The sequence below is a fragment of the Pongo pygmaeus genome, chromosome 13 (genome assembly GCF_028885625.2).
Source record: "Pongo pygmaeus isolate AG05252 chromosome 13, NHGRI_mPonPyg2-v2.0_pri, whole genome shotgun sequence".
Taxonomy (NCBI): Eukaryota; Metazoa; Chordata; class Mammalia; order Primates; family Hominidae; genus Pongo; species Pongo pygmaeus.
Window position 1 is genome coordinate 118,904,874 of NC_072386.2, and position 17,196 is coordinate 118,922,069.

At 53.0% G+C, this 17,196-nt stretch overlaps 1 protein-coding gene across 18 annotated transcripts in view; it reads left to right on the forward strand.

The window, feature by feature from the left end:
• DNM1 (dynamin 1) overlaps positions 1-17,196 on the forward strand; it is a 51,677-nt gene that overhangs the window by 15,506 nt on the left and 18,975 nt on the right. For 14 of the 18 annotated variants that reach the window (XR_010123429.1, XR_010123430.1, XR_010123428.1 and 11 more), the window contains exons 4-11: positions 239-442; positions 1,187-1,285; positions 1,380-1,540; positions 3,213-3,355; positions 3,486-3,621; positions 3,818-3,885; positions 5,280-5,418; positions 14,986-15,072. Coding sequence is in view for 14 of the 18 variants with exons in the window: in XM_054501044.2 (XP_054357019.1) it covers positions 239-442; positions 1,187-1,285; positions 1,380-1,540; positions 3,213-3,355; positions 3,486-3,621; positions 3,818-3,885; positions 5,280-5,418; positions 14,986-15,072 (1,037 nt within the window). In the remaining 4 variants the exon portion in view is untranslated. Of the gene's footprint in view, positions 1-238; positions 443-1,186; positions 1,286-1,379; positions 1,541-3,212; positions 3,356-3,485; positions 3,622-3,817; positions 3,886-5,279; positions 5,419-7,061; positions 7,201-14,985; positions 15,073-17,196 lie in introns of all 18 variants that reach the window. The other 4 variants (XM_054501051.2, XM_054501045.2, XM_054501049.2 and 1 more) reach the window with 1 other exon arrangement.

Genomic DNA, 17,196 nt, shown 5'->3' on the forward strand with positions numbered 1-17,196 from the left:
GACTCCGCCCCTAGAGCGACCCTGCCTCTGCATCATCCTATTCCAAGCTCCACCCAGCCGTGATTCCGCCCACTTCCGACCACGCCTCCAACAGGCAGCCACTTTCGCCCTGAGATTTCCTAGTACCACCCACCTGCCACCCTGCTCCCAAGCAGCTTCTCTAACCCCGCCCTATTCCTTAACCTCGCCCACGGCCACGCCCCTCGCCTTGAGCCCGCCCTCTCGCCGCCCTGTCCAGTGCTGAACCTGACCCTGGTGGACCTGCCCGGAATGACCAAGGTCCCGGTGGGGGACCAACCTCCCGACATCGAGTTCCAGATCCGAGACATGCTTATGCAGTTTGTCACCAAGGAGAACTGCCTCATCCTGGCCGTGTCGCCCGCCAACTCTGACCTGGCCAATTCTGACGCCCTCAAGGTCGCCAAGGAAGTGGACCCCCAGGGTAGGTTCCCACCCGGTGGCCAATGCACAAAACCCCAGGCTTGCGGGCTGTCTATTCTTAGCGTAAAGGGGAGCCTCTGAACGGTCTAAGAATAGTGGTGGGATCAGATTTGTGCCTTTAAAAATCACTTTGGGGGTCAGGCATGGTGGCTTATGCCTGTAATCCCAGCACTTTGGGAGGTCAAGGTGGGGGGATTGCTTGAGCCCAGGAGTTCGAGACAAGGCTGGGCAACATAGTGAGACCCCATTTCTACAAAAAAATTAAAAATTAGCCGGGCACCGTGGTGCACGCTTGTGGTCCCAGCTACTCGTGAGGCTGAGGCCAGAGAATCACTTGAGCCCAGGAGGTTGAGGCTGCAGTGAGCCCTACTGCAGCAGTGCGCACCACTGCAGTCCAGCCTGGGCAAGAGTGAGACCCTGTCTCAAAAAAGAAAAAAAGGCCAGGTGCAGTGGCTCACGCCTGTAATCCCAGCACTTTGGGAGGCCAACTTGGGAGGATCGCTTGAAGCCAGGAGTTGGAAACCAGCCTGGCAACAAAGCGAGATCCCATCTCTAACAAATAAAAAAACAAGAAGAATAAATAAAAATCATTTTGCCTACTCTGTGGAAAATGAATAAGGGGGAAAGAGAGGAGGCAGTGAGTGGGCAGGGGGCCGAGGAGAGCAGGGGGATGGGAGTGGGAGTGCATGGAATCGTGTGTGAGAGTGGGTGCAGCTGTAGACGGCCCTCCTGCTGGTGCACCCAGGCCAGCGCACCATCGGGGTCATCACCAAGCTGGACCTGATGGACGAGGGCACAGATGCCCGTGACGTGCTGGAGAACAAGCTGCTCCCCCTGCGCAGAGGTAAGCAGGCCATGCCCCTCAACCACTCCCCAGCCCTTCCCCACCCTTCTCCTCCCCTTGAGGCTGGTTGCCCTGACCTTGATACTGTTCACAGGCTACATTGGGGTGGTGAACCGGAGCCAGAAGGACATTGATGGCAAGAAGGACATTACCGCTGCTTTGGCTGCTGAACGAAAGTTCTTCCTCTCCCATCCATCTTATCGCCACTTGGCTGACCGTATGGGCACGCCCTACCTGCAGAAGGTCCTCAATCAGGTAGACGACCAAGCCAGGATGGGGCCTGGGGAAACAAGCATGAAAACAGGATAATTTAAGTGTGTTCTGAGAGTGACCAGCAGAGGTTAGCCTCTCCGTAGTGCAGACAGACAAACTGAGGCTCAGAAAAGCAAAGCAACTTGCACACAGCCCCACAGCCAGGTAGCAGCAAAGCTTCACTGATCTTTCCCTGTCTGGGACCTGCCAGGGAAGCCCTGGAAGTCCCCAACACGGAGAAGGCCAAGACCTATGTGGAGGGTGTCATGGGGAAGAGCTTGGGTTTGGGGACCAGGATTCAAGTATACTTGGCTGAAGACCTTGACAGGGAATCCCAGGGGCTTCCGCAGGACTTTTCTCCATCTGGAATGGGGCATCCAGAACTGAAACGTGTGTGTGTGTGTGTGTGTGTGTGTGTCTGTCTGTCTGTCTGACTGACTGTCTGTGTAGGCAAGACCTGGGTTCCAATCCCAGTTTTGTCACTCCCCCTCTGAGACACTCTCTCTGGCTCTCTGAGCCTCTATTTCTTTTTTCTTTGTTTTATTTATTTATTTATTTATTTATTTATTTATTTATTTATTTTGAGATGGAGTTTTTGCTCTTGTCGCCCAGGCTGGAGTGCAATGGTGCAATCTCGGCTCACTGCAACCTCCGCCTCCTGGATTCAAGCGATTCTCCTACCTCAGCCTCCCAAGTAGCTGGGATTACAGGCACACACCACCACGCCTGGCTAATTTTTGTATTTTTAGTAGAGACAGGGTTTCACCATGTTAGCCAGGCTGGTCTCATACTCCTGACCTCAGGTGATCTGCCCGCCTTGGCCTCCCAAAGTGCTGGGATTACAGGCATGAGCCATAATCATACCTGGCCTCTGAGCCTCTATTTCTGCATCTGTAAAATGGAGACAATGGTGATCAGACCTGTTTCATAGGATTGTTGTAAAGGTTCAGGGAGATACTGTGTGGGGGCACCTAGTGAGAAATGAGTGCTAGAACTTGAGAATGACCTTAAAGGAGGCTTTAAATCCAGAGGGTCCAAGGGGCAGCCCTCTGGCCACCCCTGCTTCAGACGCACCTCTAAAAATATTAAATTGGGATGGTATGGTGGTTCATGCCTGTAATCCCACCACTTTGGGAGGCTGAGGCGGGTGAATCACTTGAGGCCAAAAGTTTGACACCAGCCTGGCCAACAAGGGGAAAACCTGTCTCTACTAAAAATACAAAAAATTAGCTGGGCGGTGTGGTGCACACCTGTAGTCCCAGCTACTCAGGAGGCTGAGGCAGGAGAATTGCTTGAACCTGGGAGGCAGAGATCGCAGGTTGCAGTGAGCTGAGATCACACCATTGCACTCCAGCCTGGGTGATGAGTGAAACTCCGTCTCAAAAATAAATAAATAAATAAAAATAAAAATATTAAATTGGCCAAAAATCAGGAAATTCCAAATACAAATCCAGATTTCTGGCTTTATCGAAAATTATGCACTTATTAATTCAACTAATACATCTCTGCAAGCTCCTTCTATGAACCAGTTTTCTTGCTAGTGGCCCGGGCAGCAGTGGCAGGGCTGCCTCCATAGCTCACCACCTCACCACGTTCACACAGTCCCCTGGCATCCAAGTCCCTTCCTGGCCCTGTGACCATCTGTCCTTAACCCTTTCCTCACCCTTACCCCCAGCAACTGACGAACCACATCCGGGACACGCTGCCGGGGCTTCGGAACAAGCTGCAGAGCCAGCTGCTGTCCATTGAGAAGGAGGTGGAGGAGTACAAGAACTTCCGCCCTGATGACCCAGCTCGCAAGACCAAGGCCCTGCTGCAGTGAGGCTCCCCCAGTTCCTGCTCCTATCACTGAATCCCCGCCCCCAGCCTCTCAGCGTAGGGCTCTCCCAGGGTTCCCTCTTTGCTGGGCTGCTCCTGGCCCCTCAGGCCACACCACTCTCCCCCCCAGGATGGTCCAGCAGTTCGCCGTAGACTTTGAGAAGCGCATTGAGGGCTCAGGAGATCAGATCGACACCTATGAACTGTCGGGGGGAGCCCGCATTAACCGGATCTTCCATGAGCGCTTCCCTTTTGAGCTGGTCAAGGTAGGTCAGGCAGCCCTGGGGACAGGATGGTTCAGGACTCCCCCCACCCTCATTCAGGACTGTCTCTGCGTGTGCTTTTGCTGACCCCCACCCCAGAGGCCCTGCTGCCCAGACCTGGGTGTGGGGTGGGCCCTGTCTTGACCTCTCAGGTAGTAGGACAGGCCCTGACCAGGCTTTTCTCTGCTTTTCTACACAGATGGAGTTTGATGAGAAGGAACTCCGAAGGGAGATCAGCTATGCTATCAAGAATATCCATGGCATTAGGCACGTATTGGGGCCTGGGAGGGGGGCTGAACCCCAGAAGTAGGGGGTCTGGGACAGAGGCACAGGGAGTGATGAAGTGGGCCTCCCTCAGGAAGGACTGAAAGCTCTGTTCCCCAGTCCTATCGACCCCAACTTTCTGGCTCCCTGCATGACAGGCTCCAGCTTGGGGAGGTGGACCCGGGCCACCCCGCCTACTGCAACTGGGCCAACTGGGCACAGCCCAGGGCGCAGGTGGCCGGGGAAACACCCTCTGGGGCTGGGCCCATCCCCAGGGTGAGATAGCTCCTTCAGTGCCACCCAGGTAACCAGGCAAAGATGTCCAAACCACTAGGAGGGCCTGGGGTGGAACATCTAAGTAACAGGCTATGTCCTTTTATGACGGCCAGGGACTTTGCAACCCTCCAGACCCTCCTGTATTCACATTAGCCCAGAGTCAGTCCTATTCCACCCCACCGCCCTCCTTCTAGGCAACCCGTGGAGTAGGAAACAGGATTGGGAGGTGGAATGTATTCCTTAAAAGCTTAGATCCCCTTCAGAGACCCAGATCTATGCTGTGTTCATCCAACAAATCCCCTGGGCAGGAAAATTTAAAGCACCTACCCTATGCCAGGCAGTGAACAAGATCCAGTGTCCCCTGCTCTCATGCAGGTTCATTTCCAAGATTTGCATGGAATTCACTTCCTGATAACTGCACTGCCCAATTCACAGAAAAAAGATCCCTTTCCTAGTCTTAAAACAAAACACTCTATTCCTGGAAAGGCTCTTATGGAGAACCAAGTTTGGCAATTTTCAAGCCATTTCTGGCCATAGAACCTTCTGTATGCACAGATCCTTACGAGGAAGCAGGACTTACATATCAGATACTCAATCCTCTCAACCACCTTATCTTGCCCCAAAGAGCCTCATTAGGGCCAGGTGCGGTGGCTCACGCCTGTAATCCCAGCACTTTGGGAGGCCGAGGCAGGCGGATCATGAGGTCAGGAGATCGAGACCATCCTGGCTAACACGGTGAAACCCCGTCTCTACTAAAAATACAAAAAAATTAGCCGGGCGTGGTGGCGGGCGCCTGTGGTCCCAGCTACTCGGGAGGCTGAGGCAGGAGAATGGCGTGAACCCGGGAGGCGGAGCTTGCAGTGAGCCAAGATTGCACCACTGCACTCCAGCCTGGGCAACAGAGCAAGACTCCATCTCAAAAAAAAAAAAACAAAACAACAAAAAACCCTTCATTAGAACCCCTCCCTCCCATTTTACAGCTGGGGACACTGAGGCCCAGAGAGGGGTAGTGGAAAGGCCCCTCGGGCAGAGTTCATGGGCTTGGGGAGGAGCCTCGGCCTGGCCCTCCTGGCTGGCACTGGCCTGTGACACTGTGCCCTTCTCCCGCTCCGGGCGTTCAGAACGGGGCTGTTTACCCCAGACATGGCCTTTGAGACCATTGTGAAAAAGCAGGTGAAGAAGATCCGAGAACCGTGTCTCAAGTGTGTGGACATGGTTATCTCGGAGCTAATCAGCACCGTTAGACAGTGCACCAAGAAGGTAACCCGGAGGCCCGGGCCAGCCCCCACCACCTCTGCCCCGCCCTGCACTGCTGCCAGGCGCTCCTTCCCCGTGTCCCCCTCTGCCTCCTCGGTAGCATGTACAGACCTCAGCGGGGTGGGGAGGCAGGCCACCACTGACCAGGAGAGAATGTGCCTCTGAGGGGGCCTCACCCACCCCTGGCCCCCAGGCCTGGGGACCCAGGGATTGGACATGGGTGAGACGGGGATGATGGCTGGCTGTTTACCCCAAAAGCCCACCAAGAGCTTCCCCAGCTCAGAGAATAGGGCTTGAGGGGACCCTGGGCCCCCTCCCTGTCCTCAGAGGTGTCATCTTTGGGAGCTCCAGGGAGGGGTCTGGGGAAACAGCCTTGGAGACAAGTGAAGTGCAGGGCCTTCTCGGGCACTGCTCGGTGGGCCTGGGTGGCCAGAGGGGATGCAGAGGACCCAGGACTAGCAGGTGCCCTGGCTCCCCGCTGTCCTTCATCCTCCCCATACTCATCTCACCCTCACTCAGGACCCTCACACAGGACCCTCACGTAGGACCCTCACACAGGGCCTCTCCCTCCCTTCCATCCACATCTGGCTTTCCAGGGATAGAGTCCTTCTCCCATCTGCCCCACCATCCAAGCCTCACAGAAGCAGGCAGGGAGGCAGGACAGGGAGGACGGTGCCCATTTCACAGCACAAACACTGAAGCTCCAGGAGATCAAGTGGCTTGCCCAAGTCACAGTAGTCAGGAGGTAGCAGAGCTGTTACTTGAAGCCACGGCTCTGGACTCCAAGTCCGGTGCTCCTTGATTCCACCCTCCAGCCTCCCTTCCTTTCCTCTCCCCACTGCTGTCCCGGCCCCTCTCTATCACCACCTCTACTCTTTCTGTCTTTCCTCTTCTCTTTCTGTCTTTTGGTTCCACCACACCCCTGTGGAGGAGAGGCAAGCAATGCCCCTTGAAGAGAAAGGGAGGGGCAGGACTAGAGCAGGGAGCTGGAGAGTGGAGGTCAGGCTGCTATACTGCAACCCCAGGAGGCAGCCTCTGTACCATAGTTTATGGGAATGGACCCCCCTGGAGTTGTGCAGTGCATGGCCTGGGCAGCTGGATGCGGCAACCCTAGAGATAGGGAATGGTACTGAGGTTTGGAGTCAGGATGAAGCAAATTCTGGGACACTGGGAAATGTAGAATTGAACAGGATGGGTGGATGAGGTCCTGGCCTTGTCCTGGCCTGGGTCAGCTCCTTAGGAGAACCCAAGGCTGTGGACAAAGACGGCATTGGGAGAGAGCAGGCAGCCTCAGTGAGGCCGAGGAGCAGGGGAGCATCCCTGGGAAGAGGATCTGAACTCAATAGGGGTCTTGTACGGAGCAGGGACTTGGTCCCTTGTACCTCTGGCCATACCCATGGAGCCCAGGGGATGCTTGGCAGCACCTGGGAGGCGCCAACCCCGGGTGGCAAGGGAGGGCTGGTCCCACACTCACATTGTCTTCTGTTCTCTCTCTCTCTTTATCTGTGTCGATGTCTCTCTCTCTTCCCCCATGCCCGTGCCATCCTCTCCACCCCTGGATTCCTGTCCCTGCTTGGCTTTCACCCACTTCTCCTCCCCACCCATGGCTGCTCCTCCTCCTGTCCCCACCTCCTCCCCGGGTGCAGGACGGGCCTCTTCACACCTGACCTCGCTTTTGAAGCCACAGTGAAAAAGCAGGTGCAGAAGCTCAAAGAGCCCAGTATCAAGTGTGTGGATATGGTAGTCAGTGAGCTCACAGCCACCATCAGAAAGTGTAGCGAAAAGGTATGACGGCCGCCTGGGCGGGGCTGGGCCTGGCCGTCCATTCCTTGTGGCCACGGCCTCCCGTGAGCAGAAGGATCTGCTGAGCCGGCCTCACGGCTACCCACAGGGACCCAACCCTAGTGTTTCCTGCCAGTTTCTAACCCTGGGTACTTGCACTCATGACCCCTCCAGGCCCCCATCCCTACCAGAAGACTTGACTCCAACCCAAGCCTCCTTGGTGGCACCTATGCTAGTGATGAAGATGATGTTAAGGAGATGGCAGCTGTTTACTGAGCACCTACTATGTGCCAAGCACGGGCTAAGTGCTTGTCCTTACTATCTGACTCAGTCCCCTCAACCACCCTAAGACGTGGGTAGTGTTGTTATTCCCATTTTGCAGATGGCAAAACAGAGTCTCAGAAAAGAGAAGCAGAGTGTGATTCAGATTTAGGAAGGACAGAGGAAGGGGTCTGAGGTCAGGGCCTCCTGGGCAGGGGGAGCTGTCCTAGTTCCTCAAAACCAATTTGCCTGAAAGCATATTGGATTACTCACTTTACAGTAATCCATGCGTGAGAGACAGGGGCGGTCTCTTTTGAGTATTCTGTGACTTTTTAGATGCCTTTTTCCTATTTGTCTGCTTTTGGGCATTTTGAGGATTTTTAGCCAGATTGTCTAAAGCAGTTCTTCCCAGGGGAGTGCAAGAGAATCAGCTGCCTGCAGGAGCTTCTCCAGCAGGCTAAATCAGAGGCGCCAGGGGTGAGCCCAGCCTCATCTATATCTGAAGGACTTCCCTATGCTGGTGGGTGGAGGCACATCCGCCTTAGCATTGAGTTTCAAATAAGCATCAATCATCTCCATTCCTTTTTTTTTTTGAGATGGAATCTTGCTCTGTCGCCCGGGCTGGAGTGCAGCGGCACCATCTTGGCCCACTGCAACCTCTGCCTCCTGGGTTCAAGTATTCTCCTGCCTCAGCCTCCCAAGTGGCTGGGATTACAAGCATGCACCACCACACCTGGCTAATTTTTGTATTTTTAGTAGAGATGGGGTTTTGCCACGTTGGCCAAGCTGGTCTCGAACCCCTGACCTGAGGTGATCCACCTGCCTCAGCCTCCCAAAGTGCTAGGATTACAAACATGAGCCACCTCGCGTTCTTTTTTACTGAGTAGTGTGTTGTGTAATCCTTGTGTGTTGCTACATAAAGATTGGTCTCATGCTTTTTTTTTTTTTTTTTTTGAGACAGTCTCACTCTGTTGCCTAGGCTGGAGTGCAGTGGCACGATCTCGGCTCACTGCAACCTCCACTTCCTGGGTTCAAGCGGTACTTCCACCTCAGCCACCCAAGTAGCTGGGACTACAGGTGAGCACCACCATGCCCGGCTAATTTTTGTATTTTTAGTAGAGATGGGGTTTCACCATGTTAGCCAGGCTGGTCTCGAACTCCTGACCTCAGGTGATCTGCCCACCTTGGCCTCTCAAAGTGCTGGGATTACAGGTGTGAGCCACCATGCCCGGCCAGTCTCATGCTCTTTAACTACTGAGTTGTATTCCACTGTAGAAATGTGGCATGATTTATATGTTCAATGTCCTCTTGACGGACATTTAAGGTTCTTTTTTTTTTTTTTTTTGCCTTCACAAACGATGTTACAGTGAACATCTTTATAGATGTATTTGTAGTACTTATCCCATTGTTTTTTCTTTCTTTTTTAGAGACAGGGTTTTGCTGTATCTCCCAGCATGGAGTGCAGTGGCACAATCATAGCTCACTGCAGGCTCATACTGGGCTCAAGCGATCCTCCCGCCTCAGCCTCCCAAGTAGCTGGGACTACAGGCACTTACCCCCACACCCCACCCAGCTATTTTTTTTGTTGTTTGTTTGTTTGTTTGTTTGAGACAGAGTTTCAAGCTTGTTGCCCAGGCTGGAGTGCAGTGGTGCCATCTCGGCTCACTGCAACCTCCACCTCTCAGGTTCAAGCGATTCTCCTGCCTCAGCCTCCCGAGTAGCTGGGATTACAGGCGCCTCCCACCACGCCCGGCTAATTTTTCATATTTTTAGTAGAGATGGGGTTTCATAATGTTGGCCAGGCTGGTCTTGAACTCCTGACCTCAAGTGATCCTCCCACCTCAGCTTCCCAAAGTGCTGGGATTATAGGCATGAGCCACCCCGCCTGGCCTAATAATTTTTTTGTTAAGACAGGATCTTACTATGTTGCCCAGGCTGCTCTTGAACTCCAGGCCTCAAGCAGTCCTCCTGCTTCAGCCTCCCAAAATGCTGGGATTATAGGCATGAGCCACCATCTGGCAACAGTGGCTTCTTGATGGACATTTGGGTTGTTTCCAAATTTTACCATAATCACTGCTTTCCTTTTGGAATGAGAGTCAAAGTGTTTCATGGTTTTTAAATGTTTATATCTAGTAATCAATCTTCTAGGAATCTATCCTAAGGAAACAATTGCAGAGAAAGAAAAGCAAAACTCTATCCACAGAGATATTCATTGTCAGGTTATTTAGAATATTGAAAAAGTGGAGACTATCTGGCCAGGTGCGGTGGCTCACGCCTGTAATCCCAGCACTTTGGAAGGCTGAGGTGGGTGGATCACAAGGTCAGGAGTTCAAGACCAGCCTGACCAATATGGTGAAACCCTGTCTCTACTAAAAATGCAAAAATTAGCCGGGCATGGTGGCACGTGCCTGTAGTCCCAGCTACTCAGGAGGCTGAGGCAGGAGAATCGCTTGAACCTGGGAGGTGGAGGTTGCAGTGACCAAGATCACACCACTGCACTCCAGCCTGGGCGACAGAGCCAGACTCCATTTCAAAAAAAAAAAAAGAAAGAAAGAAAAAGAAAAACTGGAGACTATCTAAATATTCACCAATAGGAAAATGGTTAAGTAAACTCTGATAAATCTATTCAATAGAATATCATGCACCCATTAAAATGTTTATATAGGCTGGGCTCACACCTGTAATCCCAGAACTTTGGGAAGCCAAAGCAGGAGGATTGCTTCAGGCCAGAAGTTTAATACCAGCCTGGGCAACATAGCAAAACCCTGTCTCTACAATTTTTTTTTTTTTAATTAGCCAGGCGTGGCAGTGTGCACCTGCAGTCCTTGCTACTTGGGAGGCTGAGGCAGGAGGATGGCTTGAATCAAGTAGTTCAGTCGCACCACTGCACTCCTGGGTTATTTTAGGGACCCTGTCTCTAAAATAAATAAAAAAGAAGTTAGAGACCAGCCTGGGCAACATAGTAAGACCCTGTCTCTACAAAAAATAAAAAGATTAGCTGGGCATGATGGCACATGCCTGTAGTCCCAGCTACTCAGGTGGCTGACGTGGGAGGATTGCTTGAGCCTGGAAGTTCGAGGCTGTAGTGAGCTGTGATTGTGATCACACCACCGCACTCCAGACTGGAAGACAGAGCAAAACCTTATCAAAAAAAAAAAAAAAAGCTTGGCCAGGTGCAGTGGCTCACGCCTGTAATCCCAGTCCAGTACTTTGGGAGGCCGAGGCAGGTGGATCACCTGAGATCAGGAGTTTGAGACCAGCCTCGCCAAATAGTGAAACCCATCTCTACTAAAAATAGAAAAATTAGCTGAGTGTGGTGGCGGGCACCTGTAATCTCAGCCACTCGGGAGGCTGAGGCAGAAGAATCACTTGAATCTGGAAGGCGGAGGTTGCAGAGAGCCAAGATCACGCCACTGCACTCCAGCCTGGGCGACAGAGCGAGATTCCATCTCAAAAAAAAAAAAAGGGAGGGTGGGGGGCTGGGCGTGGTGGCTCACACCTGTAATCCCAGCACTTTGAGAGGCTGAGGCGAGTGGACCACAAGGTCAGGAGTTCAAGACTAGTCTGGCCAACATGGTGAAACTCTGTCTCTACTAAAAATACAAAAATTAACCGGGTGTGGTGGCGGGTGCCTGTAATCCCAGCTACTCGGGAGGCTGAAGCAGAGAACTGCTTGAACCCAGGAGGCGGAGGTTGCAGTTAGCCAAGATTGAGCCATTGCACTCCAGCCTGGGCGACAGATCGAGACTCCGTCTCAAAAAAAAAAAAAAAAAGGAAAATTAAAAATTAAAAAAAAAGATAGGATTCACTTGTCCCTCCACAGCATATTGTTGGGAAAAAAAAAGCGGGTTTCAGAAAAGAATGTATGGTATTTTGGAGAAAAAATAATATATGTGAATGATAAAATCTCAAAGGCGTATTCACCATAGGAATCTTTTTATTTTCACTTCACAAATTTTATTTATTTATTTATTTTTATTATTACTATTTTTTTTTTGAGATGGAGTTTCACGCTTGTTGCCCAGGCTGGAGTGCAATGGCGCGATCTTGGCTCACTGCAACCTCCACCATCCAGGTTCAAGCAATTCTCCTGCCTCAGCCTCCCAAGTAACTGGGATTACAGGTGCCCGCCACCACACCCAGCTAATTTTTTGTATTTTTGGTAGAGATGAGGTTTTACCATGTTGGCCACACTAGTCTCGAACTCCTGACCTCAGGCAATCCACCAGCCTTGGCCTTCCAAAGTGCTGGGATTACAAGCATGAGCCACCGTGTCCAGCCCACTTCATAAATTTTAGTCATGCTCTAATCTTTTACAGTGAGTCTGTGTGATTTCTTTTTCTTTTTCTTTTTTTGAGACAAAGTCTTGCTCTGTCGCCCAGGCTGGAGTGCAGCAGCACGATCTCGGTTCACTGCAACCTCTGCCTCCTGGATTCAAATGATTCTTGTGCCTCAGCCTCCTGAGTAGCTGTGATTAAAGGCATGCGCCACCATGCCCAGCTAATTTTTGTATTTGTAGTAGAGATGGGATTTCACCATGTTAGCCAGGCTGGTCTCAAACTCCTGACCTCAAGTGATCTGCCTGCCTCGACCTCCCAAAGTGCTGGGATTACAGGCATGAGCCACTGTGCCCTGCCGTCTGTGTGATTTTTGTGAGCAGAAAAAACTGCTCAACAAATATTTGAAACGGAAAGCTTTGGTCTAAAAGGAGGAAACTGATACTTTTGCCTCTTTTTTTTTTTTTTTTTTTTTTTTTTTTTGAGACAGAGTTTCGCTCTTGTTGCCCAGGCTAGAGTGCAACGGCACGATCTCAGCTCACTGCAACCTCCACCTCCTGGGTTCAAGTGATTCTCCTGCCTCAGCCTCCTCAGTAGCTGGGATTACAGGCACACGCCACCACACCCGACGAGACGGGGTTTCTCCATGTTGGTCAGGCTGGTCTCAAACTCCCGACCTCAGGTGCTCTGCCCACCTCGGCCTCCCAATGTACTGGGATTACAGGTGCAAGCCATCGCGACCGGGCACTTTTGCCTTTTGATTGGTTTAGTGGATCATAATTTTTTTTTCCTTATAGGCAAAACTCACCCATCTTTGTATATATATTTTTTCCTCCCCTCGAGTTTTCTAAGGTTAGCAAGTCACTCCTGCCAGAAGTTTAATGAGTGTTAATAAGTGAACTCTCATTACTGCCAGCCCTGCTGGGATTAGACTTGCCATCTCTGAGTGAAATCAAGAGTTTAATGTTGGGCATGGGATGTGCTGCTCGGTTCTCTCAACAACTCTAGGAGCGAAGGTGTCATTACTACCCCATTTTCCACATGGAGAAACTGAGGCCCAGAGCGGTCTGGTCATTTTTCTAAGGAGAGTCAGCAGACAGCGGCTGGCTTTGAACCCAGGGCTGAATGGCCCCAGGGGCTGTGTCCCTGACTGCTAACCCGGTGGGCTCCAGGCTGACCGCCCCCTCAGCCAAGGGCTGAGAGGGGAAAGTTCCTTTTGAAAAGCTGGCGAAACGTCCTGGAAATGTTCAGAGGCAGCCAGAATGGAAAAAGATGCTCAAAGGGAACAGAACTTCTCAAAGGGGCGGAAGCTGCCCTGCCATGGGTGACACGTGGAAAACTTGAGACATGTGACATCCAGGCGGTTAGTGGGAGAATTGGTCATGCTTTTTGGCAAATTGCTCCCTCCTCCTCCCTCCTTCTCCCCGCTCTTCCAAACTCTACCCTGGGAGGGAGCACTTGGGACCACCTCAGAGGAGACCTGGTGGCGGTGACCCAGTCCCAAATGTCTGCCCAGACTTGGAGACTGCAAAGAGCGGGAGCCCTTCCTTGAGCCTCAGGAGCAGTGGGGTTCACAGGGCCCCTCTGGTCACCGTTTTTAAGCCCCTGGTCTCAGGCTGCCCCTCCCTCAGGTCTCCTGAGCTTAGCCACATCAGCCACGCCCTTGGCACAGCCACGGGATGATGGGTGTGATGTGGGCATCCCTCGTGTTGGCATCCTGGACCGATATCCAGGGCCCTGCTTTCTCCCCATCCTCCTGCCTCTCCTGAGCCCCTCCTCAAAATTCCTTGGCCTCCATCCTGCCCTCAGAATCACCATCTGTGACTCAGGCACGCCAATCCCTGGGCCTCTTCCTGCACTGGGGACCCACCTGAAGGGCCGGACCCAGCCACGGGAAGAAGGACAAGGAGCGCTCCCAGCTTTGCCCCATCACGCTGCCTGGGCCCCAGGTGGCCACCGCGTGGGAAGGGTGGGCCCACAGGACTGGAGCCCCTGGGGGTGGGCTCCCACCATCAGAAATGCACCGAGTCTCCTCCCCGGAAGAGCTGATCATGGGCCAGAGGGCCGAGGACCCTGTGCCACTCACCCTGGCATCCATCCTTCATTCATTCCCTCATTCTCCAACACGCCCTCTTTCAGCACTGGCCGTGGGCCTGGCCCTGCCCCAGCCCTGCCTCGGGGACAGTTGCCACCCAGTTGATTGGAGGAGTTGGAGTGGGAGAGGAGTGGAGAGAGGCCCCTAACTCAGCTCTCAGACAGTCGGGGCAGGCTTTCTGGAGGAGCTGAAGTCCAGCAGAACCTTGTAGTCAAGCGAATCACCTGGGCTGTGTCCAGAGCCCGACTGAGCTGAGGGCACGATTCGCAGGCAGAGGGGGACGGGCTTGGAGCAACTTCCCCTTCAGCCTCCCTTCATAAGAACTGGGGAGAAAGAGGTGCTGCTGAGCTCCTACCCCAAAGGAGTGGGGTCGAGACAGTGTGGCTGGCCAGAGCTGGGCAGATGTGGCTGGGGATAGTGGTGCCAGGCAGGGGCATGGAAGGAGACAGAGCTGAATGGATTCCACCAAGAGGGCCAGGGCCCAGCCAGGCCCCGCGGGGTACTGCTCATGCTGCTGGCCCCCGCCTCGCATGTCCCCCAGCCCTCGCATGCTTTTGCTTGTGTTTCCTGCATGTCCTCTGGTATGACTGCTGGTTTTCCCCCGAACCCCCTCCCCAGCTCTGACAAGGAGCATTGCCTGTCCCAGCCTGACTCAGGAGGCCAACTGGCACCTTGGGCCCTGTCCTCCCCCGATTCCTCCTGGATAGGAGGCTGTCCCCTACCCGATTCCCCATCTAGCTGTCCCTCCACGCCTTTAGGAAGGCATGGGGTAGCCCTGAGTATGAGGGAACACCTTGGGAGCTAACGGTCCCCAGAGGCCTCAACCTAACCAGTCTGCGGGGCAGGCTCATTCCCACGGCCTTTCTCCCACGGGAACCACCCCTCTGCCCTGAAGTTGCCCAGGTAGGCCAGTGGAGAGGGCCTGGAACCAGGAAGACCCTTGAATCGCCATTTGGAACCCACACTTGGGGGAAAGGGGTGGCCGTGGCTTGGTGCCATCAGCGTCCTGGGACCCCAGGTCTCTCTTCCCCGCATTGTGGGCATTCTGTGTGTGCCTCCCACCCTGCGCCGCAGATCCCTGGACTCGTGGGGTGTGGGTGCTCCCTGCCCGTGCCCCCTGTGTACGTGGCTTTCTGCCCTCCTGCCCTTCCCCAGCTCCAGCAGTACCCGCGGCTGCGGGAGGAGATGGAGCGCATCGTGACCACCCACATCCGGGAGCGCGAGGGCCGCACTAAGGAGCAGGTGAGCCCCGCAGCACCCGGCCTGGCCGCGCCTTCCTTCCACTCCTGGCCGCCTGCGCCTTCCACTCCTGGCCCTGGGGTTGCTTCCTTCTTGTTTTGTCTCTTCTGTCTCAGTCTTCCTCTCTCTCATACCGACTCTCTGCTTCTCTCTCTTTTTTATTGTAGTAAAATACACATAACATACCACTTTAGCCATGTTTAAGTGCACAGTTCAGTGGCACTGAATACATTTGCATTGTTGCACAGCACCATCCATCCACAGAACTGTTTTTTTGAGACAGTCTTGCTCTGTCGCCCAGGCTGGAGTGCAGTGGTGTGATCTCAGCTTACTGCAACCTCCGCCTCTTGGGTTCAAGCGATTCTCTTGCCTCAGCCTCCCGAGTAGCTGGGAGGCTACTGGGAGGTGGCGTGCGCCACCATGCCTGGGTAATTTTTGTATTTTTAGTACAGACGAGGTTTCACCATGTTGGCCAGGCTGGTCTCAAACTCCTGACATCAAGTGATCTGCCCACCTCGGCCTCCCAAAGTGCTGGCATTACAGGCGTGAGCCACCGCGTCCGGCCCACAGAACTCTTTTCATCTTGCAAAACGGAAACTGTCCCCATGAAACACTAACATCCCATTCCCTGCTCCCCCAGCTCCCGGCAGCTGGCAGCCACCATTCAACTTTCTGTCTTTATGAATTTGTTGTTTGTTTGTTTGTTTTAAGACGGAGCCTCACTGTTGCCCAGGTTGGAGTACAGTGGCATAAAATCGGTTCACTGCAACCTCCGCTTCCTGAGTTCAAGCGATTCTCCTGCCTCAGCCTCCCGAGTAGCTGGGGTTACAGGCGCACACCACACACCCGGCTAATTTTTTATATTTTTGGTAGAGATGGGATTTCACCATGTTGACCAGGCTGTTCTCAAACTCCTGACCTCAAGTGATCCACCCGCCTCAACCTCCCAAAGTACTGGGATTACAGGCGTGAGCCACCGTGCCTGGCCTGTCTCTATGAATTTGACTTTTCTAGGGACCTCACGTAAGTGGAGTCATACAGTATCTGTCACTTAGCATAACGTCTTCCAGGACCATCCGTATTGTAGCATGTGTCAAAAGCTGCTTCCTGGCCGGGCGCGGTGGCTCACGCCTATAATCCAAGCACTTTGGGAGGCCAAGATGGGCGGATCATGAGGTCAGGAGTTTGAGACCAGCCTGGCCAACGTGGTGAAACCCCGTCTCTACTAAAAATACAAAAATTAGCCTGGCGTGGTGGCATGTGCCTGTAATCCTAGCTACTCAAGAGGCTGAGGCAGGAGAACTGCTTGAACCCGGGAGGCAGAGGTTGCAGTGAGCTGAGATCATGCCATTGCACTCCAGCCTGGGCAATAGAGTGAGACTCCGTCTCAAAAACAAAAAAAGCTGCTTCCTTTTTAAGGCTTGAATAATATTCCATTGTATGGATGGACCACACTTTGTTTATTCATGTGGGTTTTTTCTACCTTTTGGCCATTGTGAATCACACTGCTTTGAAGATGAGTGTACAAATCCCTATCTGAGTCCCCACTTTCTACCCTTTTGAGTATATACCTAAAAGTGGAAATGCTGGGCCATAGGCTAGTTCTATGCTTATTTTTTTGGAGACAGAGTCCTGCTCTGTCGCCCCTGCTAGGCAGGAGTGCAGTAGCATGATCATGGTTCACTGTAGCCTCGACCTCCCGGGCTCAAGCGATCCTCCGACTTTAGCCTCCCGAGTAGCTGGGGCTACAGGTACATGCCACTACGCCTGGCTAATTTTAAAATTTTTTGTAGAGACGGGGGTCTCACTATGGTGCCCAGGATGGTCTCAAACTTCTGGGCTCAAGCGATCTGCCTCAGCCTCCCAAAATGCTGGGATTACAAGCATGAGCCACCGTGCCCAGGCTAGTCTGGCTTTCTTCACTTTCTGGCAGTCTATCCTTGTGGTCCTCTCTTTGGGCCTCTCTTTGTCTATTTGCTGTTTCTCTGGGTCACATTATACCCCTCATAGCCACCCCCACCTTTTATGTCATCGTTCATCAAATATTCATTCATTTCTTCCTTCAATCACAAACATAGCCACTAAACGCTACCTCTGAGCTGCACAGAGCAGAGGTGAGCAGGGCCC